The 27921-nt window shown below is 42.3% G+C and overlaps 1 protein-coding gene across 2 annotated transcripts in view; it reads right to left on the reverse strand.

Moving 5' to 3' along the window:
- Positions 1 to 3592: 3592 nt before the first annotated feature.
- hoxb3a (homeobox B3a) overlaps positions 3593 to 27921 on the reverse strand; it is a 68320-nt gene continuing 43991 nt past the window's right edge. For both annotated transcript variants that reach the window (XM_073494463.1, XM_073494462.1), the window contains exons 4-6: positions 20891 to 20957; positions 12762 to 13474; positions 3593 to 7523 (exon numbers count right to left, since the gene is read on the reverse strand). In XM_073494463.1, the coding sequence (XP_073350564.1) occupies positions 6667 to 7523; positions 12762 to 13353 (1449 nt within the window). In that variant the 5' untranslated portion in view covers positions 13354 to 13474; positions 20891 to 20957 and the 3' untranslated portion in view covers positions 3593 to 6666. The remainder of the gene's footprint in view (positions 7524 to 12761; positions 13475 to 20890; positions 20958 to 27921) is intronic.

Below are 27921 nucleotides of genomic sequence, written 5' to 3' on the forward strand. Positions count from 1 at the left end.
ATTCATTGGAAATATTTTTTTGGTAAAATTCTGACAGTTCATTGGGAGTTTTGGAGGCGAACAGGAGTTGTTTTTTAAATGCTTGTCGTCACATGGGAAGCGTGGACGGAAAAAGAGGATTTGTAACTTTTATTTTCATTTATTGTATCTATCCTGATTTTATTTTATTTTAAATCATTTTATCGTATTTATTTAACAGTCTGTTCTTTTGTTTTGGGGGGTTAATGACAAAAAAGTAGGGTAAACAGCTGCCTTTCTCTTCCAGTAAAACGCCTTCGTTACAATTCTGTCCAATTTAAAATGTCATTACAAGTTATCATTATTTGAGAATTTTGATTGGTCCAAGACCTGTTTCCACTTAAAAAAAAAGTTTACACTAGTTCATGAATTGTTATCCATCGTTCTGTTAAATCTGCTGAGCAAAATGACCAGGATTTTTCTGCTACTACGATTATTATTATTATTATTATTATTATTATTATTATTATTATTATTATTATCATTATCATTATCATTATTGTTGTTCAAATTTATAGCTACTGCATCATAAGACAAGACATATGTGCACATCTGTCCTGCCTAATATATCCAGATATTATCACCTTATTAAATTGTTGCCGTGATAATTTTTGAGCTCTTCGTTCCATGTGCAGGCTGTAGCGTGTCCTACTGTAGAACTGTACTGTTTTTAACCGTGACTGCGTTCCTGAAGCCGAGCCGAGCTCTACGTCTGTTTTTATGAGGCAATAAATTAGATCCAATCTCTGCTTATTGGTGTTTTTATTGTCTGTTAGTCCAACGGAGATGTAAAGGGAAGTACGGCCATTATTTATGGGAACCTGATTTATGTCCCAAGTTTTTATGCTGCTCTCAGGCCTCTGAGCATAAGCGCGTGCTGGAGAGAGAGAGAGAGAGAGAGAGAGAGAGAGAGAGAGAGAGAGAGAGAGAGAGAGAGAGAGAGAGATAGTAGTAGTAGTAGTGGGGTGGGGGTTACAGACCATGTGACCAGGCCTCGGGGCTCTTTTTAGTCATAAACATCCACACGGGACAGACCGAGCCGGAGGATCAGCCTGTGTTTGTGTGTGTGTAAAAAGAGAGCAAAAGAAAGCTGAAAAGAGAAATGTTGAGCTGGAATGTCTGAGCTGTGATCTCTGCTTTTGGCAACCCAGTGTCTGCTCTGGTTCAGTCACCACAGTTTGGGTCACATGTGACTGACCTCGGGTCGCTCTGTGGAAAAAGGTGGAACCATTCAGCCCCCCAAGAGAGACCACTGTCTTTCTCATTAAGAGCAAGATTAAAAAAATAAAATAGAAATAAGAAAGCTGAAGGAACATCAATCCACACAGTTTAGCAGTCCGTTATTACAAACACTAATTCAAATGGTGACATTTTGAAACAGTCAAACAGGAGAGTGTCTGCGTTGTCAGACAACACCACACAAGATACCTGTCAAAGGAACGGTGGTACACCTACTTAGAGTGATATGTAACTCCAACCATCTGCTGGACTGTCTGATAGAGTTCTCCAGCTTTGGTTGGGACCAATAATTGGTCACAAGGAGATAACTTAAATTCTTAAAGGAATAGTTCACCCAGAAGTTAAACTTAAGTCATTATCTACTCACCCCAATGCTGTGTAGTCCACAAAACATTTCGGGAGCTTCACAGCAAAACAGCGTTGGAGCATTCTCCTAAACAACTGAAGTAGCTGGGGACTTGTTTTTAAACTGAAAAACAACCGGAAAAAACATCAAATGTGTCCAACCCAGTCAACTGAAGCACCCAGACAGGGTGTGCGTTAACACTCTTTGCTTATTGCACAGTAAGGTTTTGGCTTTAAAGGGGGTGTAAATAACATTTTTTAAATCAATTTGTGATCTCAGGGCTTCCAGAGACTTGTATTACGCTGGATGAGCTGTATGGAGTCATTTTATGTTTGTTTCGGTTGTTTTTTATGTCGCCAGCTACATCAGTTGTTTAGGAGAATGCTCCAACACTGTTTTAAGAAATGTTTCATGGAAACGAAACACCTGACTTTCCATCGGCAGATGGGTGAGGAGATAATGACTGAATTGTAGTTTTTGGGTGAAATGATCTTAAAGGTGCTATTTGTAAGAAAAGTTAATTTTGAGTCTCATTCCCAACTTGTCAAATAATGACGCTCTGGTATGGCGGCCGACCCATCCTGCAAATGTGTCAGTTTTTGACAGGCTGGGAATGAGACTCAAAAATGAACTTTTCTTACAACTAGCAATTTAAGGTCCACCCACTTTATTTTTCCATACCTTTCGACCACACCTCAAGGTCTTGTTCACCATTTTCAGAGAAGCTGAGCTACTGTACAAGTCACACTACATATGTTCCACAGAACCCGCCCCAAATCACTGTTGAAATGAACTGGTGTTGCTGGAATAAAATGAGCAATGTTAATGCAGAGGAACAGATGTTTCTCATGTGAAATGTCCAAGTTTAGAGGTTAGATAGGGTTTCAGCATGTTGCTCAAGAACACTCGAACAGTGTCGGTCGTGTGGTCGGGGGGCTGTGCCCCAGCTGCCCTGCTGCCACTTTGCAGCTCCAATAACAAGTAACTTAGACAGGAACAGTTTAAATTACGGCCTCCATTAATTTTTCCAAAATTGTATATCATTTTTTGCATAGATATGACATCATCACCAGTGGGATTTATTGTATAAATATAAGTGTATGATGATATCAACACTGGACACTCACATGTCACGAGTGAGTGAGCTCTGAGGGAGTTTGAGCTCTTACTGTCAGTGAACACAAACTTTGACAACATTTGAAGATGTCAGACAAAAACAACAGAGAAAGTTCTCTGAGAAACCAGCAAAATAAGTAACCACCTTCTTCCCTGTCTAGACTGTAAAGTATATAGGAGAAGTTTTCCTTTAGGTTGAAATGTTTCCTTTTACTTCTGACAGGTTACATGTGGATCTTGGCTTCATGATTATTCTAGGTCACATTTAATTATTGGGAAGGTTTACTGACAGTGATGCCAAGCTTTAGCCTGAGGTATTCACCTGATATTCAATAGCGTTGGTTCATCCCTCAAGACATGCTGTTTGAAAGAAGTCACTCCAACACCAGATCTAGAATTCATGAACATTTTCTGTCTTCAGGTGCTGGATCACAGACCAGATACTCACTGTAAACATCATGTAACATCTGTGCAAAATGAATTGTGCAAGATTGAAACAGTTAATTGTACTTTGAAAGGATTTGGGTTAAATAACAGTGATGCATTGTATCTTTAAAAGGTTTTCACTATCTACAAAAAACTGTCATGTTTTGCTCTTCATTCACTAACTTTTGTTGAGTCTAGGCCTGATATGCAATTATTTGCATATTTTCATAGTTTATTAATTTTGCCCCAGCTCACAGCCAAGAGCAGCCCAGCAGAGCAAAGGGTTGTTTGCATGTTGCCATGACAGTCAATACAATTGGTGTTGGCAGGTTTCCACCTGACAGCCTAACAGAGAGTTACTGCCCCATCAGACCGGAGGGTGATGTTTTAATAATTAATTACCAAAAAGTTCTTTACTCCTGAGAATCATAAAAAACTGACAATAGCTCTGAATAACATAACATTTTATTAAAGAATTGTTCGACAGACAACTCTCTCAACAATGAAAGAAAAAGGAGCTACAAAGGACAAAGAAAGAAGTTGTTTTTCTCCAAAAAGACTTGTTCTTTTTTCCAGCTAATATTTTGTCTAAATTTCCGACTATGCATGGATAGGTCACCAATCCCCATCCTTGCCTTTTTCCTTGTACAAGCCAAGACATTTATGTACAAGGGTCATTATAGGAACATAAAAACTACTTATTTTCTTCTAAAATACAAGAACTAAAAAATGTAACTTCAGTACAATGGACAAGAAGAAACACAATGTTGTTTTTTTTTTCTTTCATAACAGGTAAATACTAAAAAAGTACAGTATTTTTTCTCGATATAAATACATGAAGGATAAATAATAATAATACAAAACAGAAAGTCTTTTTAAACCGGCTATAACAAATAAATATTTATATATGAATGTTCACTTGAACACACATTGGCGAAAGACGCTTTGATTGGAGGGCCTTCCGTCTTCAAAATAAGATTTTATCATTATTTTTTACCTTTAACCATCAAAATGTAAACTCTAAGTGCAACAATGATGCCCAGACGTGAAAAGCATATGTGTAAATCTGCACTTTTAAAAAACATACAACAGGTTTATTTCCAGAAGAGCAGAGGGTGTAGTGAGGGTCACACACACACACACACACAGCTACAGCCTTCACAAGCAGACTGGAAGGGTCTCGTGTGTGTGTTGACCCAAACTCTCCTCACTGACAGTTCAAACAAATAAACCCAGCTGTTTTCAAAATGTGTGATATTCACATCAGCCTAGATTTCTGGGACATGCATTTTTGTTCAAATATATACCCTGTATCCACGTTAAAAGTCAAGATATGAGAGAACAAAACAAAACAATATAAAATGTGGACTTTCACGCATTAGTGTCTGCTAATGTAAGTGAACCCTTCCAAAGTGAGAGAGAGAGAGAGAGAGAGAGAGAGAGAGAGAGTGAGAGAGAGAGAGAGAGAGAGAGAGGAGGGCAATGGCTTACCCAAACATAAATAAATAGTGTTCTCCACTCTTATTATTTACCCTGTGTCGATGATGTGCTAAAATAAGAACAGTAAAATGTCTCTTCCATGTCCTCTCATGTGTTTGTATGAAGTTGTCAACAGCTGGTGTAACCTGGCTGTGGAAGTGTGTCAACGAAAGGAAGCTAGCTTAGCATTGCTGTTCGTGTATGGAGGAGTGATTGGCTAACGTAGCTTAGCACAGATATGTCTATGGGTGCTAGTTCAGCCTTTGAGCTTGTAGCTTCTTAAACCCTGTTAGAGTGATGGGAGGGGTGGTGAGTGCACGTGTGGTGATGGGTGTGTGTATGTGTGTGTGTGTGTTTGTGTGTGTTGGGGGGGTCTGTGGCGGATTTGAGAATTTTTGCCTTCTTCAGAAGCCATGTGCTGCTGCCACAGACAGGAGACAGAGGGTTAGTAGTGATTCAGTCTGGACGGACAGAGACGGGTACGGCATGAGGCACAAAGAGACAGTGGAGGGAAGACTGTCCAGTGATTTTTATGTGCTTCGTGGAACGAGGGGAAGAGAGGAAGACGAGTGATGCCAGCTCCAGCCATATATTTCTGTTGTCTCTCTCTCTCCAGCTGATGGAGAGGCAGAGCCTTCCACATAGCTCAGCTTGGCTGACAACAACATGTGTTGCCTGGAGGGGGAGAGAGCTCAGCGTCATAAATCTAACCACCTCGTTAACTGCCCATTAAAATCTCAACTATTTCATTTACCAGGCGGGAGAGCTGTTTGTATATGTGTGTGTGTCTTGGGGTGGGGGGGGGGGGGGATTTTATTATCAAAGTACAATTTTAAAGCACATACTAGCTCTAACACAGCCATTACAGGCTTTTTTACAACATGCTAGCTGAGCTGCTGCTGTAGTTTGTTCCGCCCACACAAAAACTGTTCAGTAATGCATTAGAAATCCAGGGAGGAAGACTTCTGTGACTACTAAATAATACTTCTGCATTTTTTAAATTATTTTAAATATAGAACATTATACAGAGAGATTTAAAAAACTGACATCTCCTTCTTTGTTTGAATACAGAAGTCCTTATTGCAGTTTTGAGGTTGCTGTGCAGTAGATTATCGGTCTAATGACTACTGACCAAACAATGGTGTTCACCACACATCTTGTTATGCCATACAGCTGCCGATATGTCTTTACACCAGTGCCACAAGACGAGCTTCCTGACATTCATTGTCCCTGGGGGGATGTGGGAGACAATTGACTGTACACCTCATCTCCCACGCCTACAATATGCTTCACTGCCCTGGGACCAAGAAATACACTCTGAGAAGAATGCAAATTGCCCTCAGAGGGTTCATGTTGAGTGTGTAGGTGTGCCAAAAGAACACTAAAATGATTTTAAATAACTGATAATGTGCTTTAGGACATTAAGCAGTTTTGAATGTGTAAGTTAACTAAGTTTTTTAAATTGAAAGTTAAACTCATAACGTACTGTTAAATGGTAGAACGGTTTTGTGTTATTTCCTCCTGTATGAGGATGTTAAGTTTTAGTAGTAGAGAGTCAGTTAATAAGTTTGGTCCCAGCTTTAAAAATTCTTGGAAATGTTTTTGGCAACCACCATTGATATCAGTACTTTTACAGGGCAGAGGTGTGACTTTTATGGACTCTTTTGGCAACATGAATGGTTTCAGTCCATCACTGTTACTTTATAATAGGCCCAGCCTTTGCCTCCTAAAAAATAGATTAACTGCACTGTCAAGGTAACAGTGAAAGCTTGAACTCTAATCAGACCTGATGGAGGTATTGATGAAGGCAGTGGAAACAGGGTGGAGCTGGACAACACCAAACACTGATTGTGCCCCTTTGTGGCTATAGAGCACAGGACAAACCACTGGATAGCTTCTGTCTGTCTCGTTCTGTCTCTGCTGCCGTCCCATTGCAGCAGTTGAGTCCCCACGTGTTAGTTAGTCTGTTAGTGAGTCACGTCGAGTTACTTGTTCTGTGTCGTCTTCACTATTTCCTACGTTGTCATTTTGTTCCAAACCTGCTACAGGTGAGTGAGCTTGGGTGCTTCCTGGATTCTGCCCTGAGTCGAGGTGTGGTGCGCCGACAGCTCGGTGTACGTAGGGTGTGTGGGCGGGTCACAGGGACCCGGGGGGCCCCCTCCGCCCACATGGTGCTGGTTGGCGGCCGACATGGGCCCTGCGCCATTGTAGTCCATGGTTTGGTGGTGAGGTGGCGTGGGGCCGAGGTGGTTTAGCCCGTACATGGAGGGCCCCGAGCCAGGCATGGGTTCCACATAGCTGCCACCCCCCACGTAGACTGGACTGGCCTGCATATTGGTGGGAGTCCCATAGCCAGCGCTGTTGGCCTGCACTAGGCTGTGGTGGGGATGGGGGTCGCCATAGTCTGGGTCTGGGGCGCCATACTTCTGCTGTGGCGGACAGCCCTTCACTGGGACGTTGGAGTAGGCAGTGGACATGGAGTAAGACACTCCCTGGTGGGGCTTGCCGAAGGACGGCGGAGATGGGACATCGTAGCCTGCTCCCCCTCCCATGGGGTGCATTGAGTTGAGGAAGCTGGCGGAGGACTGCATGGTCAGGGGTGGGGAGCCAGTTGGTGAGGGCCCTCCAGAGCTGGAGCTCAGGCCCTTGGACTTCTGGTCCTTCTTGTACTTCATGCGTCGGTTCTGGAACCATATCTTAATCTGGCGTTCGGACAGGTTGAGCAGGTTGGCCATCTCCACGCGGCGTGGTCGGCACAGGTACCGATTGAAGTGGAACTCCTTCTCCAGCTCGACCAGCTGTGCACTGGTGTACGCTGTACGAGCCCGCTTCGATGATGCTGACGAGCCGCTAGTAGGACTCTTCTCCCCGCTGCTACCACTCTCTGCTCCACCTGATGCTGAGGAGAGAAGAGGAAACATTATGAAGAGAAAGAGCAAGTGAGACAAATGGAGGGAAAATGAAATGAAAAAATGGAGAAGAAAAACTCTTAAAAGAAACAAAGGGGCACTAAAAAAATCCCTGGAAAATGGAGAGGGTGAAAGTGGAAAAAATTTACAAAAAAGAATGAAACAGTACAAATGGAAACAATGTAGATAAAGTCCAGGTATAATAAAAAGGTAAAGGATGATAAAAATTCAGAGAGCCAGAGAGGAAGAGGGAATAAAACACAATCAAGCTGCATGCTGGTGGAAATTGAAAGCATTCAGGTTCTTAATAAAGCAGAGGGGGGTCCAGGCATGCCGGCTGAATTATCCCTTGATATTAGTTGTCAACACTTCATAACAGTGGCAGTTATTAAGAGACGGAGGCCCCGGCGCTGGCCGAGGGCAGCTAAATTGCATCTTGACTGGAAAGACAAACCCCCCACAGCAACAGCAGCTGCAACACAAAGACTACAGCAGGAACTGAGGCTGATCTGCACTCACTTCAATCAGCTCGCCAAGAAAAGGCACACTTCTCTCCAAATTTATGTGATAGTTATACTGACTCCCAATAGAGCTGATAGGTATATTCAGTTACCTGCTCAACACCAGTGGAAAACTACCTGATGCACTGTTAGTTTATCTAAATACAGGTGTATATATGTTTTTTCAAAATGGTAATGTGTATGTTACTCTCAGCAGGAAGCTAATCAGTTTGTCTCTAGACGATGGTTGGTTTTCAGACTCAAAAGAGCAGCCACAATTAACTAGGACGTAGCTGTATATTATCAATATTTGTGGTTATGATAACATTAAAGTCATCAAAGTCACTGCTGAGATCTTGGAACATCAGTGACAATAGCTCCTACAGGGGAACAATCACTAGTGGTCCGGCAGTCAGCCAGGTTGTAAACAAGGTGACAGATACACAGTGTTTTCAATAGGTACAGTTACATCAAACTGATACAGTCCAATATGACAGCCCTGCAGGAAATCCTACCTTGATGAATGTTCTAATGTTCAGAAGTGTTGATTCATCATCATAGTGTTTTATATAGTATTTTGGTGGGTGCTAGTAAACTTGTTTCATCATAATGAGGTCCTACTCATTTATATCAATGAGGCTAGAGTAAATACTAGAAACACCTGTCTGTATAATACAATAACATAATGTAGAAGTTTGACAGCATCACAACCACATCCTCCAAAATGACAGCCCAGTTGTTAGAATAAAACGTTGACATTGTATGTTTCTGCAAACCACAGACAGGTTACATGTTTAGGTTTCATATGTATTACATCGACATTTCTACAACATTTGCCCTATCAGGTTTAGATTAGATGTATATGTTACGAGATGGAAGGGATGGTAATGGCCGCCAAGCGAGAGACACTGACCACACAGTGTTTCCACATTAGATGTCAGGAAATTTTCCGGCTGTGCCTGTGGCGACAGAACCAGGCAAGCCGTAACATAATCTTTCTCTCACACTAACCAAGCGGTTTTTGTGCTTAAACCTGACCAGAACAGAAGAACTAAAATAAAGAAATCTAAACTTTCAACGTATCAAACGCAAAGTTTCAACATAACCCTGGTTTGCAGAAACTTACACTGCCAACACACGTGCTCCTGATTGGGTTGTAAATGCTCGCAGAGTTGAATCAACACCTCCTTGACACAGGTTCCACAACAGCTGAACGTTAGAGCCTTCATGGTGGTAGGTGGTATTATTTTTAGCTGGGTGAACCTAAAAAACTGGTAACTGAGTCTACACATGAAGGTCAAACCCAGAGTGAGTGATGCTACATTAATCCTTCATTTGCAAGTAACTCATGTGAGTATGGACAACTACAGTCACGGCTGAAGTAGGAAGTCGTTTTTTAACACTGTGATTTGATAATAGTTAAAGTGTTAGCTTTCACTTTATTTTTCATATAAATTGACTGACTTTGGAGTTTGTTTACGACCCATCAGACTGTCTGACCCTGGTGTTTCTTTCTGCTTTTCCAGATCCCAGAATTTACTTTGGTGTACACAGTGTTATTATAATGAGTTATAAAAACATAACCTGGTTTTACTTTTGTCTCTACAGAGTGGTCATGCCTGGTGTGAGCATCATTTGAACACAGCCATGCTGAAGGTTCCATGTGTCAAAACAACTTACATACATGATGGTTAGTCTGCTGCTGAAGTGAATGGCTGCTGAAGTGGGCTAACTTTACCAGCAACAGATGATACTTTGTTAGCTCTGTGCTGGTGTTTTTTCCATCTTGATGTTTATTCCAGACTAAACAGTAGTGCTGAACTCCAGTGCCTCTTCCATCTCTCTCTGTGTGACTAATACGCCTGTTATGGAAATGTGGGGATGTCTCTATGTGTATGCCTGTGCCATGTTCATACAAATAATTGCTGATGCAGTACAGTTCAAAGCCAGCACTTAGATCCTATCTCTCCATAATTGTATCTCGCTCAACAGTATAAACAGTTGAGTCTAGTGTTTATTTCTGGGGACGGGTACAGAAAGACAAGAGAAGTAACCATCACATCATCTGTCTCACAGAGCGCTGACATTCTCCAAATGATTGTTTCAAATTCCCATCAATAAACAGTCTAATCTTCTCAACTCTATGCCCAGTCAACTAAAAGCTTTATGAATGTGAGTATGAGACTCATATTCATTATGGCAGAACACAAATTCTCTTATTGATAACTACCAATTCAAATAACATATCTGTCTGTCTGTTATCACACATTCATATGATATTCAAATTTATCATCCTGTCGTATTTCTTTCAAATATTTGCTTGTCATTCTCCCTCTCTCCGAAAATCTATTCATCTGTTATCGTACATGACATTTAAATTCATCTTGTTCATATCTCCCTTCTTGCACTGGCTTTCTGAGGAGGTGCCAAGAGGAGAACAAGAGGAGAGAGCAATACAGGGCAAATAATAACCAGAGGACACAGGCCAGGGAAAGGAGGAGGACGTGCTGGAGAAAGAGGAGAAAGTAAATAAATGAATGAAGGGAGGTGTGTTGGCTAATGGCTGCAGGTTTGTGGCAGCAGCTTAGCCAGACCGTCCTATAACTGACTGTACTGTTTCTGTAATGAACTCATGACTGCTCTGTTGTCATTGACGAGAAAGTCCACTTAAAGACAATCTGCAATGGAGGTTTCTTCATAGAGTTCAACTCTTTTTAGGTCCTTTCGCTTAAAATTTGACACTAATTTTTACTCTGCTAGATCTCAACTGATCATCAACAATACTCAAAATATCCCTTTTGGTGACACTTTCTATGAAGCCCATGTCTATAATGCATTATAACACATTATGAACACATGCATTCAATGTGTTAAAATGCACCTATAGTGCTGTATAATCATAGTTAAAAACAATGAATATGTATAATTATTTGTAGCAATAATCATAACTCATTATGATGCCAATGTCTATAATGAAATGAAACACTAGTATAGTGTATGTTAGTGCCCATTAAATTAAGTTATAGGGTGCCTATACTTAATAATCAATCACAAATATTCAGAATGTTGTTTATTTAATCATCACACATTAGAGGGCATTTTATGATGAATTAGTATCAATACTTTATAATTGCTGGTTACTTACTATTTTAACAAGGATCACAGTGTATTAAAATTCTCATAGTTGTAATACATTTTGTCATTCTAGAGCATGTTATAATCATATTTTTAGCACATCATGATGTGATTATAAGTTACTGTAAGTGGCCTTTTTTTTTGCTTTAAAGGAGCACTCTGTAGTTTTGGGTAAGAAATTGGAAACTATTTATTTTCATGACTGAATAAACTGAATAAACAAACTGACCTTAAAGGACAACACAGTTTATACTGTTTTACTTTGTTTATATGTGGCGGACCCTGCCACCTCTCTAGCTTCAAACAGTGTTCTGAGACCTTATTTTCCTCTGAGAACAGCTTGTTTATTCACTTATGGAAAAAAAATACACATTTCTGAGTTTGTATTATTACCTCATTAATATTGTAAATATTACAATTCTGAGTTTGAATTTCTTCTCCAAAACTGCAAAGTGCCAAAGTCAATGCAAGAACAGCACATAAAATGTTTTAAAATTCATGTTTTTACAGGTACTAACATGAATGGTAGTAATGTTTAGAATGCACTATGGGATAATGACTTATGAGAAATGTCCAGGAGTGCCTATAAATATCATAATACAGTACTATAGGAGCGTTAACACGCATTATAGGTATGTTCATAATCTGTTATAATGCATTATAGACTTCATTATAGACTGGGCTTCATAAAAAGTGTTATGTTATTCCATGAGAAGACGCATACATGTGTGCTTTTCCCCATGTGTTGAACAACACAGTATGCCTACACCCAGAACTTCTGTGCAGCGCCTCTAGTGCTGGTTGCCAGATATGCACAGGTATTCGTATAGTTTCTGTACTGACATGATGGTACCAAACCTGGCAACCTCAGTATGGCGAGAGGAAACATACTACACAGACATAAGGACTCCATCGAACTCTTGAAAAGAAGTGCAACATGTGTATTTTAAGATGTGTTTGGAGCTTGATTTGTTGAATCCAAACATCTATATTTAATTTGTACATATTATATAAATTATTAATTTCCTTACTTACTTATTTACTTGAGCACTCCTTTAAGTTTGCAGGAATATTTGTCAGACTGCCATGCCTCTGACCTCTGACGTCTTACTATTCACTGCTTGCCAGATTTAATTTAAAAGCAAAATGATTTACCTAAAATCACCTTGGATCACAGCAGACTAACTCACCAGCTTCACATAAATAATAACCAGTTTGACTAGCTGCCTGTGGTCATTTCCCTGTCTGAAACAGCGCCTGTGGAAACCTGTTTTGTCGTAATAGTGACAAACCCTTTAAATCCTCTGGGGATCTAGAGCTTGAAAGAGGATGGTGATAAGAGAGGTGAGGAAAGAGGGACGTGGTGATGGGAAGGAGAAGACAGGGTAATAGGAACAAAGACGCAAATGAGGAAGGAAAATGAAGGCAGAAAGAAATAGAAGGAGGACGGAAGGAGCTGAGGAAAAGAGTAATGAAGAAAAGAAAGACAGAGAGAGACTGGTGTAGGAGGAATAATAATTCTGTTAAGCCACGGTGTTTGAGGGGGTGGGTCAAAGCAAAGACAGACAGAGAGACAGAGACAGGTGTAATCACCATTGCCAGAGTTGTTGCTGGGTGAACAGTTTTTCTGCTTGGTCGTCTGCCGACACTCTTTCATCCAGGGAAAGATATGCTTGGCCAAGGTCGGGTTGGGGGGCAGTGAGGAAGAGGAGGACGATGTGGAGGACGATATGGAGGAGGAAGAATTAGATGACTTATTTGGGCCTGATTTAGAGACTGAGGAGGCCCCAGCACTGCCGCCCGGCTGCTGAGCCCCGTTATTACCGTTGCTGGGGTTGGGGGGCAGTGGAGGGGACACCTGGGAGCCGGGGTGGTGCTCAGGCGGCAGGCTGGGCCGCATGCAGCTGCCATTCAGCTCCTTGGTCTTAGCTAACTGCTGCTGCTGCTGGTGGCTGCTGTTACTGCCCAGTGACTGTAAAGAGCAGGCAGAGCGCTGGTACGAATCCACATCCAGATGGGTTGCCGACTGGAAGGCCGGCTGGTGGTGGGACACTGGGACCGGGGCATCGTAGCCCCCAAAGCCGTTGGCGGCTGCTGCTGCTGCCGCTGCCGCCCCCTGCACCTGGTAGGACGAGTAGCCACCGAAAAGCGTCGAGGAGTTGTCGTAGTATGTTGTCTTCTGCATTTCTGAGAGAAGTGGCGGCGTCTTCTTGTGCTCCGGTCCTTGTTGAGAGCCACTGCCGGAAGACCATTTGGTACCGGGGGTCACGTGACGGTGTCTCTCCAACGGTCCCCTGCAATCTGACCTAAAAGGTTAAGAGAGGCAGAATAAAGAAATAAGACAGATAAATCCATCTTCCTCCAATGAAAGGCACCATGACATGAATAGAAACCACTGCTTTTCTTTTCTCTCCTCCCCCTCCCCTCCCAGCCCTCTGCACAGCCTGCAGATGCTCTGGCGGAGGGGGCACGAGGAGGGCAAACTGTGTACACACACACACACACACACACACACACACACACACACACACACACACACACACACACACACACACACACACACACGCACACACGAAAAGATGCATACACTCATAAATGTTACATTTCCATGAAATGTTACTTTAGGTCACACAGTAATTAGACATTATTATTAATCTTATTATTATTATTATTATTATTATTATTATTATTATTATTGTTATTATTATTATTGTTAGTGGTAACATAGCAGCATATCAATTCATAATATTAATAATGATAGCTGTTGTATAATTATTTTGTTGGTCACTATATTTTTCAGCAGTTAATTAAAGGATGATGACAACGCTTCACTTTTGAATCTCTGGAATGAAAGAAAATCTATTTTCAGCATCGTTTTAAACTGCGCTGTTTGTTGTGTTTTTCTCCTGATTAGTTAATTTCATTTAGAGCCTTACTTGTGTAATAAAGCGCTCCCCCATCATGTCTGCTGTGGTTCACTCTGAACGAGACATTTTGTTGTGTAATGGCGGCAGTGAATGTGGCCTCTGTATATTTTCCTTTGTGACTGATGTAGGTAGCCTATTTCTGTCAACCACTGCCTCACACACATGATTTACTGTATTCCGTCTGCTCGGCCGTTACCTCACTCATCCTCACTCTCCGGAAGCGATCATCGCTGCTGAATAACACGCTATTCTTGCATCACGGTAGATTTATTTAAACAGGTCAGAGGAAACATGGGAGCGGTGTATAGGCCTATTATCGCGCGTTATTACGATTTTTTTATATTTTATAAACGGAATAACAAAGAAAATACGTGTTAATGGTACTTCAAATGTCATTAAACTGTCAACCTCAGAGGCATAAAATAAATCTCTAAATTTATCTCTCGGAAATATTTCTCAAAATACACTTTTGTAGAGGGAAATCGGGGTTCGATTTGAAGGATGTAAATAATTTCCATTTGGTTCATATTTTGGGTCGATACAAAGAAAGAAAGAAAGAAAGAAAGAAAGAAAGAAGCTTCACGACTCAGTGATTCATTAGGGTCGAGTAGCCACAGTGCTCTATCATGGGCCCCTTAAGGGAAAGAGAGAGGAAGAAGAAACAGAGCAGTGTTAGCCCCCGTGGACTCCTATCTCGCGCTCACCGCTGGGGTGGGCCTGTGGCCGCGAGAGGCCGGCTTGTCAGGCGCGAGAGAGCACCTGGCATTCATTTCTCCTCTGGAGATAAAATGTTTAAGAGGGAGGAGCGGAGGTGAAGCGGCTCTGCTGCCTCTGTCACCAGACACAAGCTGAGCCTCTGTGTGCTAGCGCCGCAGCTACCTCCTGACGCTCACCATCTTCATTTACCAGTAATTAATTGCCAGGATTCATATCGAACAACGGCCCACACAGATATAATGTAGCCTTCAATTCTGTTTAACAGCACCGTAAGACCTGAGCTGCTGGTGTGATCACCGGGTTGTTGGCCGACATTTTGTGGACACATTTAGAAAAACAAAAAGGGAATTAGCTGGAGATAATGTGACACCACTGTTAGACATTTATAGGCCTTCGCCACAAAAAAGCTGCGCTGAAAAAAGGTTCAAATGATGTCGTCTGCCCGTGTGACTACACGAAATTTGATGCAACCTATATGCTGAATAATTGTTTAAAATCCACGTGTGTGCTAGGCCTAGATGAATTCCCCATAATAAATAAATAGCCAAAAAAATAAAAAATAAATAACACCACAAATAAGTGCAATATTTTCATAACGGGGTAAAGCTGTGCTAAAATGTCTTTGATTCCTTTTAAAAATATTACTCTTTTTTTTTGATCACACAGAGCAGCTTGACTCCAGCTCTCAGCACGTCACACATGTCAGCCATTTATCTTTCTAGTAGACAAGCTGGAATCCTAATTATTTACTCTGAGGAATAGTCCCAAAGAGAGAGAGAGGGGAGGAGAGAGGGGGAGAGAGAGAGGCCGTGGCAGTGAGTGTAGGAGGAATATGTTATTAAATCATATCGCTGTTTCACCATTAAACGGGACACGTAATGTCTCTGCCCCTGGCTTGTAGGGCTACAGCTTAATACAATCACCAACTTTACTAGACGCCTCCCTGAATAATCCACTTATAGTGACAGAGAAACAGCCACCCAAACAAAAACAACAGAGGGAGAGACGGGAGGGAGAGGTCGGCCTTGGTGTCCAGTGTCTGTGTTTTATCCTGGGATATAAAATTACAAATGGCGCCTGCCATGAAGAGCTATGCAGGCAGGGAGACAGACAGAGGATGCATTAACTTGGACAATCCACATATTCCTTATCCCATTAACAGGCGCGCACACACACAGAGAGGGGCCAATTATATGGAGCCGAGCCCAGAAACAATAAAGGATTGGCCTGATCAGAGCTATTGTTGCTATGTTCATGGCCTCCATTTGGGCTGAAGTCACCAGTGTAGCCTCCATGTGTGAATAAAAAATGATACAATCTGAACGTCTTAGCAAGAATTAAAATAAATGTCAGATCTGATCAGGGTAATAAAGCGGAGGCCCGTGGGGATGAAGCAGCAGGGAGATGTGGATCATCCAGAAAATGGAAAAATGGTCGGCCATTGCTTTGTAAATAAATAGCTGTAAGTGAGGACGAGGCAGGGACAGAAGAGGAGAAGAAATGAGAAGAAAAAGCAGCAGAAAGAAAAAGGACAGAGATGGAAGGCCGAGAGAAGAAGGGGGGCTGCTTGCGGCGGGTAGCTACGGCAGCTTAAAGCATTGTGAACTCTTCTTGAACCGGGATTGAAGTCATACGGGCCATAAATCACTGAGCCAGCCACTCCGCCGTTCACAAACTGCACAGCGAACAAACACTCTGTATTTCTGGTTTGTTGTTGAGCTCGTGCATTACCGACTGGCCTGCCTGCCTGCCGGTGATGCTCCTTACCTTCCTTATCCCCGGTGGTCCCGGTCCAGTCCGGCACGCACCCGGTAACACCGCATCACAGTTCAGTCCTCACACACGTTCGCCAGGCAATCAATAACAATAATAAATAATTTAATAAATAACGAATCCGCTCGCTTTCTCTCCCGTTTTCCTCTCCTCCTCCTCTCTTCTTCTCTCCGCAAACCCCCTGCTCCTCCGGTGCTGTCTGAGACTAGCACGGCTGCTCACCGCCACAACAACACCTCCTGGAGCCAGCAGCGGCGGCGGCACACCGGGCTGCGCGAGGGCGGCGAACCGGACACCGTGTGGCATGAACGGCCGGCGGGCTGAGAGAGCTGGACGGACAGGAGACGACGGTGGGGGGCTCGATACGCGGGCAGAGTTAACGGACAGGCTTGGTGTAGGCTACAGGCAGGCTAGCTAGCGCACGAGCTGAACGAGCTTACCGGGAGCCTGCCTGCTGCCTGCTCGCGCCCCCCACCCCCCTCCACCTCCACCCTCCGCCCCAGCACCAGCACCAGCGCTGCCTGCACCGCTGCTGGCTGATAACAATGGCCTCAAAAGTCTTTCTTTTTTAGCCTCAGTCGCTCACACAGCCAGCCAGAGAGTCAGTCAGCCTCTGAGGAGCAGGTCCGCCGCGAAATATCACCCCATTGCATTTTGGGGTGGTTGTACGTCCTTCTTTTTTATTTCCCTTCTCCTTCTCCCCTCTGGCCGTCTCCCCGGGTCTCCTGGCTCTCTCCCTCCGCGTCTTCCTCTCCGTCTTGGGTCTGTGCTCCCGCCTCGCCTCGGTCTCTGGAAGGCTGCAGGCGGCGGGCTTATTCCACACGGCTAGCAGCGGCAGTAGCCTACAGTAGTAGTTGTGGTGGCGGCAGTGGCTATCTCAGTGGGTATTCTCATTCTGTTGTTGACAACAAGAGCCGGTATCAGCGACGCTCAAGGGGGGAACGGAGGAAATAACGGGGCTTGACTTGCGGACGCGTTGATTCCCCCATCAAACAGCTCAGCGTCACTCACAAATTATGCTAATGTCAGTGGCTGGATGAGAAACACGCAGGCAGATATGTTAGCCCCACAACCAGCAGAGAGGCGACTTGTCTACGTCTTTTAAATGGGACTTTCTTCTATAAGCACTTGGGTTGAGTCTTACACCAGGTGACCTTTGGCGTAACTTTTACGCAGAAAAAAACAACAAAAAAAACATGTAATTTTGTTCATTTGTGCAACTTTTATTCGGCCCTTACATGATCGCTCCCTCTTAAATACTCTGATTTCAAACAGCACGGGCCTCTTCCACCATCTTTACCCTGGCTTCTCCTCCATTCCTAATTGGAGGCTGGCGAAATATAAATCTGACATTAGACTTCAACAAGGCGAACTGTATTAGTTCGGCTATGATATCTTTTAGGGTGAGCTTATCATCCATAGTTTCATCTACAATCAAAGGTTAGCAGATTTTTTTTTTTTTTCTTGCTGTAGAATAGTTCAGTAAATTAAATTAAAGGTACTAATGTCAAAGAAGGCTTACAACCTTACAAAAGATAAAAGCTACATATAAGATAACAGTCGAATGAATACAATATATGGTAACCAGCTCAGAAGCTGTATTAGTACTGTGCAACAACACAACTCAACATGTTTTGGACGCATGGTTTGTTTGATAGCATTATTCTGTGCTCGTTTCATAATCTCTTCACTGTATACTGACTGTTCTCTGTCAGATGGCAACATTAAAGCTTTTACATCAAATATCTGATAACATCTATATTTTTCATGCTTGTATCTAACTATCTACCTTCATGCCCAGTAAGACTGTCAGTGGAAACACAAGTGAAGCATTTATTTGACAGTGTATTATCAGTTGAGCAGGCAGGTCCATGAGTTAGGTGAGTGGGGACATGTGTATCACATGTTTACTCTTTTGGGAAAAAATCCCTTCATTCAGTCTGCAGCGAGCTAAGCATTCACCTTTTCACATCAATTTGCTGAGTAAATTTATGGATATTTGGTGACATTTTACAGCCAACAAGAGAAGACTGTTGCTCCCTGTCTTTTTTTGCTCTCTCCTAACTTTTCGAGGAAATTTGTTTGTTTTTTTTGTTTTTGTTTTTACAGAGCTTCTCCTGCAGCTCATTCCATGTCTCCCTGTGGAAACTAGACTTAGTCTGTATTGTTAAGATTTCAACACCTAGTCTCTGCCCCTGCTGCTGATGCACAGAAAAAGGTAAATTAAAAAGAAAAGGAAACAGAGGAAGGGAGGTAAGTGACAGCAGAGGTGCAGACAGCACTTGAAACAAATCAAGAAAAGGCTGAAAAACAATACAAAAAAGAGAACCGTTCTAACAGCATGGCTGAAGGTAATCTTAGGCCTTTAAATTAACTGGTATCTTTAAAGAAAGGAGAGAGTCTGAGCTCTTCCCTGTGTTTTGACTGTAACTCACATGGGAGGAAGACAGGAGCAAGTGCAGCAACATTAGAAGAAAGAGGTGAAGTTGGCTAAAAAAAGCTACAAAGAGTGACAAGAGAGCCCAGAAGGAAAGAGACACAGAGGTGAGACCAGAATGGAAATGAAAATATGAAGGTGTCTTACAATGTTTTCATAACCCCCCCACCACCAGCACTCACACACACCTACACACAAATTCTCTCTCTCTCTCTCTCTCTCTCTCTCTGTCTCTCTCTCTTTCTCTCTCTTCTCTCTCTCTCTCTCTCTTCTCTCTCTCTCTCTCTCTCACTCTCTGTCTCTAGAGCTCTCTCTCCCACTTCGCTCTATTTTTATTATTCAGGACGCTACCCCTGTCGTTTATGGCTACGTAAGATTTATGAGTTTTCTCGCACCCAGCAGCGTGTGTGTGTGTGTGTGTGTGTGTGTGTGTGTGTGTGTAAACAGCCCAACTTTAAAACAGATAGCATTCGCTGTGGGCTGCTGAAATGAGAGGATGAGCTCCGTGTAGGTGGAAGGTGGGAGTCTGAAAGTGTCCGTCTGCAACTTTTCCTTCAAACCAGGCTTTGTGAATGATCTGACTGCTGCTGAAAAACCTCATTACTCATTAACCAAAACACTAATCAGCGATTTTTTTTGTTGTCTCTGTCGTTCTTTCTTTTTTTCCACTGAGCAACAGTGTGGGAAGAGATGTGGAGAGCTAAGCAGAGCGGATTACATGTATGTACTGACTTGTAAAAGCACGCCGGTGCTTGTAAAGGATGGCACTTATTCTTTATTTTCCTTGGATGGCAGACGCGCATCGACGGCTCCGTGTTTCGGATCGAGTCACGGATATTGGGTTTCACAACTGAAACTCTGTGCCTTGCAGAACCGTGGAAATCCTCCCTCCATTTTTTTTCTTTTCCCCCTCAGGACTTTTGACATGTAGGCCACTGAGGATGACACAAAGGAATTTCCGCCTTCCACGGGATCTAAAATAATATTTTACGCACAGCTTTACTGTGTTGTGTGCCTTGACATTGTTCACAAATGAGGAGTTATTCGTGATGTGTGTGCCTTGATGTGTTCTGAATGAAAATGACTTGAAGCATTTCTACAGCTGTGACCTATTGTATGCTGCTGTTAGCGCTAGTTTCATTGCTGCTGCCACTGGGCCGAATATCACTGGTAGTGTTAGCATTATAGTGACATTAGTGCAGTTCCAGCGTGCTGTTTTAATAACTGTCTTATCAAATGATGACTGACCCTGCTGCGGCTCTAACCCGCGGCCATCACACCGCCCTTCACACCTCTGGTTTATATTACATTAGCACGTGTCGTTACATCATATTACACCGCTCACACACATGCATGAAGGACTAATATTACACATGCGTTTGGCTGCAGCTCTCTATACATTTCAGTCGATTTTTAAATAAAACAAATGATTTAAATTAAATCGTATGTTAATGTTACAAAACCACCAACGTCTTCCTTCACAGTTTCCACATCATATGAACTGCGTGAACATCACGTCTGCCCTGTTTCTGTCCAATTTTAACATCATGTAGGTAACACAATAATAATAATAATAATAATAATAATAATAATAATAATAATAATAATAATAGTCCATAAAGAGTAAATGCATTACGGCGCGACCAAAAACAAACTGTCCTTAAATTGAACTGATCGTTGCTCATTAAGAATTCAGCATGAAAGCACAGAAATCGCTTTACGCGCAATTACGACGTTTTAAAACGAAGTCGCCACCTTCTCCACGGTCTGATAAGGTGTCGATGGATTACACTGCGAATACACAGACTTCAACCCTCGTTCCAACAGTGCACCATCACAAGGAAATAAAGTAAAACAGCAGGACTTACCGGAAGATTTCCTCTTATTTCCTGATGTTTTGATGGAAGAAAACGGCTTCCAGAAAGCTCCTAAGAACTGCAGGATAAAAGGGGGTAAAGGGAGAGAGAAGGGGAAGATAGAGGGAGGGGGGCAGATAGGAAAGAAAGAGATAGAGATATGTAATCAAAGGGTCTTGGTAAAATCCGATACAGAGCACAGACCTCTTGTAGTCTAATCGAACGGTTGGGACAGGAGACAGGTATTGCTGACCTTAAATTATTCCGGTGAAATCCCGGAATAAAAGTAATAAGAGCAGAGAGAAGGATGAAGGCTGGGTGGGAGTGATCTGAGGCGTTATTGATTCTGGTTATCATATTACACATCCTGTCATATTTACCATGTTTCCTTTTGTTTTAAAAACGTCTGATCTGGGATGCCTTCTGTCTTTAACGTTTAACGAGGAAAAATGGCGCTCCTTCCCATCAGCAATGCAGTTAAAAGTCAGAGTGCACAGAGAGTAATAATAAAAGATGTTATAATATTATCAATTAATAATTTTAAAGAAGATTTAGGAACCAGATTATTGAGCAATAAAAGTCATAGTGAAACAACAGTGTAATACTATAAAGTAGAGGGGGAAAAAATCATGACATATAATATAAATATATTAGGCTGCTTATATCTGCATTATCTTATAGAAATAGCCTATAAATAGCAACATGATGTGAGAACGTTAACACATAAATGGGTGCATGAATAACACTGAACACAAGGAGCTGTGACAGAAATACAGATGAAAACAGAGGAATTACAATTAACAATATGAACGGGCTGCGTCTAAATCCTGGTCCTATTAATCTCAATGGGAATATCATAAAAACAAAATGTAGTGCCTCGTGCGAAAACCTCAACGTTAACACGTATAAATGATCTGCATTAAAACGGAAAAATCCGTAATAAGAATGGGTTCAACAGTCCGAACTGTTGTTGAACACCAAACGGCCCGTCAAGAGAAAAAAAAAAAAGAGAAGTGAAGAAAAAGGAGAAGCGGGCCCATCAGGCGAACAGCTGTTTCCCAGCGGCTCCACATCCACGCAGCCCATAAATAACATCAGCATCAATCCGAGAGAAAAACACACATCCCGGGCCGCGTTAGTGGTACTGCTCGGCTGTCCTCAGCACCCAGAGCAGGAGAGCTCATCCCGGCCGATCAGACAGACACTCAGCGGCAGATAATTCATCCATCGAGAGCTGCATGCGGTGCTAAACACTGTTTAGAAATGAATTGTATAATTGTATAAGAGCATCCACGTCAGCAGGATGAACTAGTTGCTGGTGTATATTATTAAAGTGCTGGAATAAAATCTGTGCCTGGCGCTGCTTCTGTTTCTGCTCCTGACAGCTTCCCCCAAACACATAAATCAAAAGCAAGGATCCCCCGACCTCCCCGTACCAGCCTACACCACCACCATCACCACCACCACCACCACCACTACTACTCCTACTACTATAAAGTTATTGTTTCCCTCCATGCACTCACGCACAGCTCTGGCTGCCGTCCATCCCCATCGCAGCACCGGCCGGGGTTTCCTCACTGTGTCCCCCCTCAGCCCCGCGGGTTAGTAGGAAACTTGGAGCCACGGAGCAGGACTGGACTAGTCTAAAGTTGCCCAGAAAGTGATGCAGGGGCCGACTAGCTTAGCCAGCTAGCCTATAGGTCGAGACAAAGGGAGGAGGCCGCCTCCAGTGCCCCAGAACAGCTGATGAGCCAAAATCTGAGTGGAAGGAGGCAAATGGAGAGAAGGGGGACTTTGGATGAAATCAGTGCTCCTGATTCTGAATCCAAATAAAACAATGTAGACGAGGGGGTTTTCTCAGGTTGGGTGAAGAGAAAGTTCTAAATAACGGATTGAGCAACGACAATATCAGCAGCAGCATAGGTGGAAGCAACAAAGAGCCTGTGTGTGCATGATTTAATAATGCATATTAAGTGAATGAACAGCAGGTTTACACTCCTGGGAGGGGAATGAATGGATGGACCAACAACTTAAAGTGTTACATGCATTTACTCAAGTTAAGCAACTCTGTGACACACGTTCAGACTGAGTATTTTAGAGATGTTGCATTTTTACTTAATAAACTCATTTTATTTGAATTCAGTGGGGTGTGTGTTGATGGATGGAATGATTGATATTCCTGCTTTCTGCTGCCTGCAGCCTTATTTTAAAGTCCTGCGTGATCTGAACAAACTTTATCACTGCTCTGCTCTTATCTCTGACTGGTCTGGTGGTGCCGTCACCGGCCTGCAGCCCACACACACGCACACACACACACACACACACACACACACACACACACGCACACACACACACACACACACACACACACACACACACACACACACAAACAGAGCCATATGCTCTTTCTCAGAACAGCTTTGCACATACTTTGTGTGTATTGTTTTGTGTATTGGAGTCTCTCTGCTAGGATTGATATTAAGTTCTATGGTGACTTTTTCTTTACATTCAACTGAAACACAACAGAAAACAAAAGTGCAACAAGCCTACAAACACAACTACTACAAAGTTCAGACCTTTCAGTATCAGTGCTGTTACTTTACAGACAGTAAAAAAAGTAACTTGTGGTATTAACACAGCAGCTGAACGCTCCCACTGAGCATTTACACAGTGATATATGGTGCACAGCTCTCCAAAAGTGACCTTTGACCTGGTGGAGCAATAGCTCATGTTTTTAATGATCAGGCTACTGGAAAGTAGAAGCCCCAGAATATCCATGTGTTTATGATTCCATCCTTTAAACCAGTAACCTTTTAACTTAGAATGTACAGGACATACATGTTAAGTCTCAATTGAAAGTATTCAGATTCTTTCTGGTGCTGTTGATGTGAAACTCCAGCCAGCTGGTAGCAGGACAGACAGGAAATACAATGCAGGTCCTAAAAGTAATCTCTACCAACTCCAACACAACAGCCATGACATTAAGTGTAAGATTACCATTCAGAATATGCTCGTATGCAACCACCTTAGATTACCAAGGGTTCTTTAATCATTAATAGCAGGTGGATGTTTTCTGTTTTAATAATGTTGATAATGTGTGATTTGATTTACGGCACTATTTTCAACCTAGTTCAATGAACGCATTTCAGTCATGCAGTCAGCTGAACATGATCTGTGTTCCAATGTAGACCACAGAAGTACGAGGCCGGCAATTACAGATCATGTAAAAAACAAACAAACACAAAAATCTTTTTAATTTTGTTCAGTCTTATTTAACCGACAAGGAAGTATTATCAGACTTGCATGAACCTCTGAAGCTTGTTGCAGTAGCTTCTGAATTAAAAGAAACCAAAACTTTAAAAGCCTCTGGCCTCAAACAACCTATCCGTTAAACACATCCCCCCATGTGTATCCAATTTCAAGATTCGAGGTCATTCACTGCACAACGTCAGAGGGCTTCTGGCCTCTTACATTCTCCTCTCCAGTTAGAATTTCATTTGGTTTGGTCATTTTTTTTTTGGGGGGGGGGGATTCTTTTCTCATAGGCAGAAATGTGTTTTGGCTGTTTTGGTCCCAATTTCAATGGCAAAAAAAAAGTCAAGTAAGAAAATCTGTTTGAAGCACATGTGCTGGTCTACATGTGCAAAGATTTACGCTTTTGCAGTCTGACACCACATGACAGTTTTATACACTTGGTGACACATTTACATGTTTTTCTCTGCTAGTACATACTGTATATCACTACGAGTTTGGTTTTACATTATTTACACTGAAAGGTCAACTTGTGCTTGGATAGTACGCAAGCTTTCAATTTACATATACATTTTTTGAATATATATTTATATATATTTAAAAATAGAATGCATGTGTCTTTTGATACATTTTGAATGCTTGTGGCCACCAGAGTACCCACTGCCCTCAACATTCACTTCCCCATAGATCAGTCAATATCCATACTTCTTTTGCCAAAAGGACATTTTTCATCAAGTCCATTTGAAGCTTTCGTTGAAGTGTAATGAGGTTGAACGGTCATGCAGCATCATCACTGACACGGCGACACAGCCACATCAAATGGGCAAGCAACAACAAACCTATACCACAACACATTTCATCTCCTCGCCTCCTGCTTCGGGCAGATGACACGCAGGTTTCAACACTGTCTTTCAGGGGCTAGACAGGCACTAATGAGACAGAGAGACACCGTTTGTTTAATTTAAGTGGAAGGTTTTAGGGTTTGTTGCCCACACCCAGTTACCTATACCCAGTTGTCATTAAGGTATGCCAGTACAAATCAGAGCAACAGCCACAAAAACCCTATTTTGGAAGCTCATGATCAAACTGAAATCAAACGACTTCTACTTCTCTCTCACAACACAAAGCCTATCTATTTGTTCTTAATTCCTGTTATCTCATTATAAAGGTTTGTGGAATGAACCAACATGCATTCATAAGGAACACTTTGAGTACACATTTTTTGGCTATTCATTTCACAGCCTGGCTAAATTACATAACCGGACCATGGGTGTGCGCAACCATGTTTCTAAAGGCTGCCATTTCTTAGTTACATCTAACAGCTTTACATCTGTTGTACACCATGTAACAACAAGCATGTTAAAAGACATACCATCGTCTGCTTTTATGATATGCATCGCCTTGCTTGTGAAATCTGAACAAATCTTCTACTTATAAAGTCTGTTGCTCCCGGCTGCCGGCACATAACTGACGCATGACACTCATCCTGTGTACAAAAGACCTAATTGAATCCTGTTAAGCCACAGGCTTCAGCCGAAGAGGACAAATTTCCCAATGTTCCCAAATTATAGCCTCAAAAGAGATGGCAGGGATCATGTGCAAATTTATCTAATATCAAAGCTGAACTGAGACTTCGAAATGTATTAACAAGAGGTTGACTGAGGGTTGCTAATAGGCTGAAAATGTCTGTGGTCATCTTCCTCTTTGAAATTAAAATGACGAAAGTCTCCAAAAGCCCCAAGACTCCAAATTCATGTGAAAAGATGTTATTTACACTCTTGATACAAACTCAAGCTAGCTTGTGCACTCACTTTAGACAGGGTGCACACTGATGCTTTTAGCTTAGCAGCCATACAGCTGTATGACTTTGGCTCAGAAAAGGGTGTAAGTAACGTCTTTTCAAATCAGATGGGATCTTAGAGCTTCAGGAGACTTGGACTATGATGAGCTTTTTTCTTTTTCTTTTTTTCAGCTGTTTTTTATGTTTTTAAACAAGTCCCCAGCGACTTCAGTTGTTTAGGAGAAGCTGCAACGCTGTTTTGCTGTGAAGCTCCTGAAATGTTTTATGGACTATGCAACTACACCCGACTTTCCATCCGCTTGGAGGTGAGTACATAATGATTGAATCTCGATTTTTGGGTGAATTTATCCTTTAATGGAAACCTCTGCTTATTTTTTTTGCACATGTACAAGCAGTTCCATGTTTTGTGGGGTCAACCATGCCAGCAAAACTTTATGACCTAACTTTAGCTAAAATCACTTTTGCATCTTGTCTTATATGACACCTTATCTACCATCCATTGAGCTAACATTTTAGCTCAGTGTCCACCTCCTGTCTTGCTTCAGGCAGGGTCACCCATCTCCCTGAAAAGCTCGCCCCTGTGTCACCAACAGTCCTTAACCAGAAACTCATGTCATCAGCGCCTTCCTTTGACAGAGAGTTAATCTTTATCAGAGATGCTAATCTTTAACCTCCAACTCAAAGAAAGCCCTGACACAGACAGACAGAGAGAGAGAGAGAGAGAGAGAGAGAGAGAGAGAGAGAGAGAGAGAGAGGATGGGTGTGTTTGGGGGTTGTTTAGAGGAAGATGGGGTGTGGGGGCCAAATTGCCCTTTCTGCTCCTGGGCCATGAAAAGTGCCAAGCTCACCAAGTCTGTCAAGAACTGGAGGAACAGGGATGGATGTGACTGCTTGTGTGTGAGTATGAATGTGTGGTTTGTGTGCTGAGAGTGGTAGATAGAAGTCAGGAAAGAACAGGTTTGTCTGGGCAAGTTTATTTCGGGCTGGGCTCTGATGTTAGAATACATCTGATAAACTATATGTAGATATTGCACATCAAAGCATAGGCAGTGTCAGCATACAAGTTTTAAATACTAGTATTTCCATAAATCTGACTTAAAACAGCTGAAGTGTTTTAATGGTTTTGTGTGTGTGATGCCAAGTTTGAAAAGGTTCGAAGGGATTTCTGAAATTTTAACCAATAACAGAGAGGATATTGGTTTTGTAGTTTTTGTAGACAAGTTAACCGTGTCAGTAGTTAGTTAGTCCCACTAGTTTCTGTGTGTTCCTGAGGATTACAGCGCGATGGTTGTAGCTTGTGATTGTTGCCTGGATGCCACTTCAGTCCAAGTGACTGAACATCCTTTTCATTTCTTTTGTCAGTGTGTATCCAGTCGTCTGACCGATGGTAGATGTTGAATTTCAGGACAGACAGCCACTGTGGTTGCCTGTTGGTCAAAGAAGATGGTTTCCTGCAGTCCACCCAGGGACACTAGCACTAAGTGATGTGTATCTGTAATACTGTGGTTTGGCATCACCCTAAAAATGGATTTTCCTAAGTTGTTATTGTATAGCTTTAAGGCCTCATTACGCTGAGTGTTGAACAACCTGCACCAGTACAACAGGCCTGTATCCATTTCCAAACAACATGCTCCTCTTATGACACATGGATCAGAAAAAGAAGCCAGTGATTGTAATATAATCAGGCCACTTGGCCCAGCAGCAGACAGAGCTGCTAGGAAGCCTGTTACAGCAGGAGAAAGCGTCTGTATGGATCTCAGCCAGACCTGTCAGCCTTTATACACTACGACAACGTTAGGCATGCTTGCCCCCACTATTTTATTCTGATTGGTGTTTTGCCCATAGTTTGTCATTGATGTATGAAAAAATCAATTAAATCACGGCTGTGCTGGAGTTGCTGTGGGTTTTTCATGACTTTAAAGACTCTGTACCCGGAAGTAAGTAAAAACCACCAAGGTCAAGCAAGCTTCCAGAGGACCTGTCCAACTAT

Source organism: Pagrus major, chromosome 23, assembly GCF_040436345.1.
Source record: "Pagrus major chromosome 23, Pma_NU_1.0".
Taxonomy (NCBI): Eukaryota; Metazoa; Chordata; class Actinopteri; order Spariformes; family Sparidae; genus Pagrus; species Pagrus major.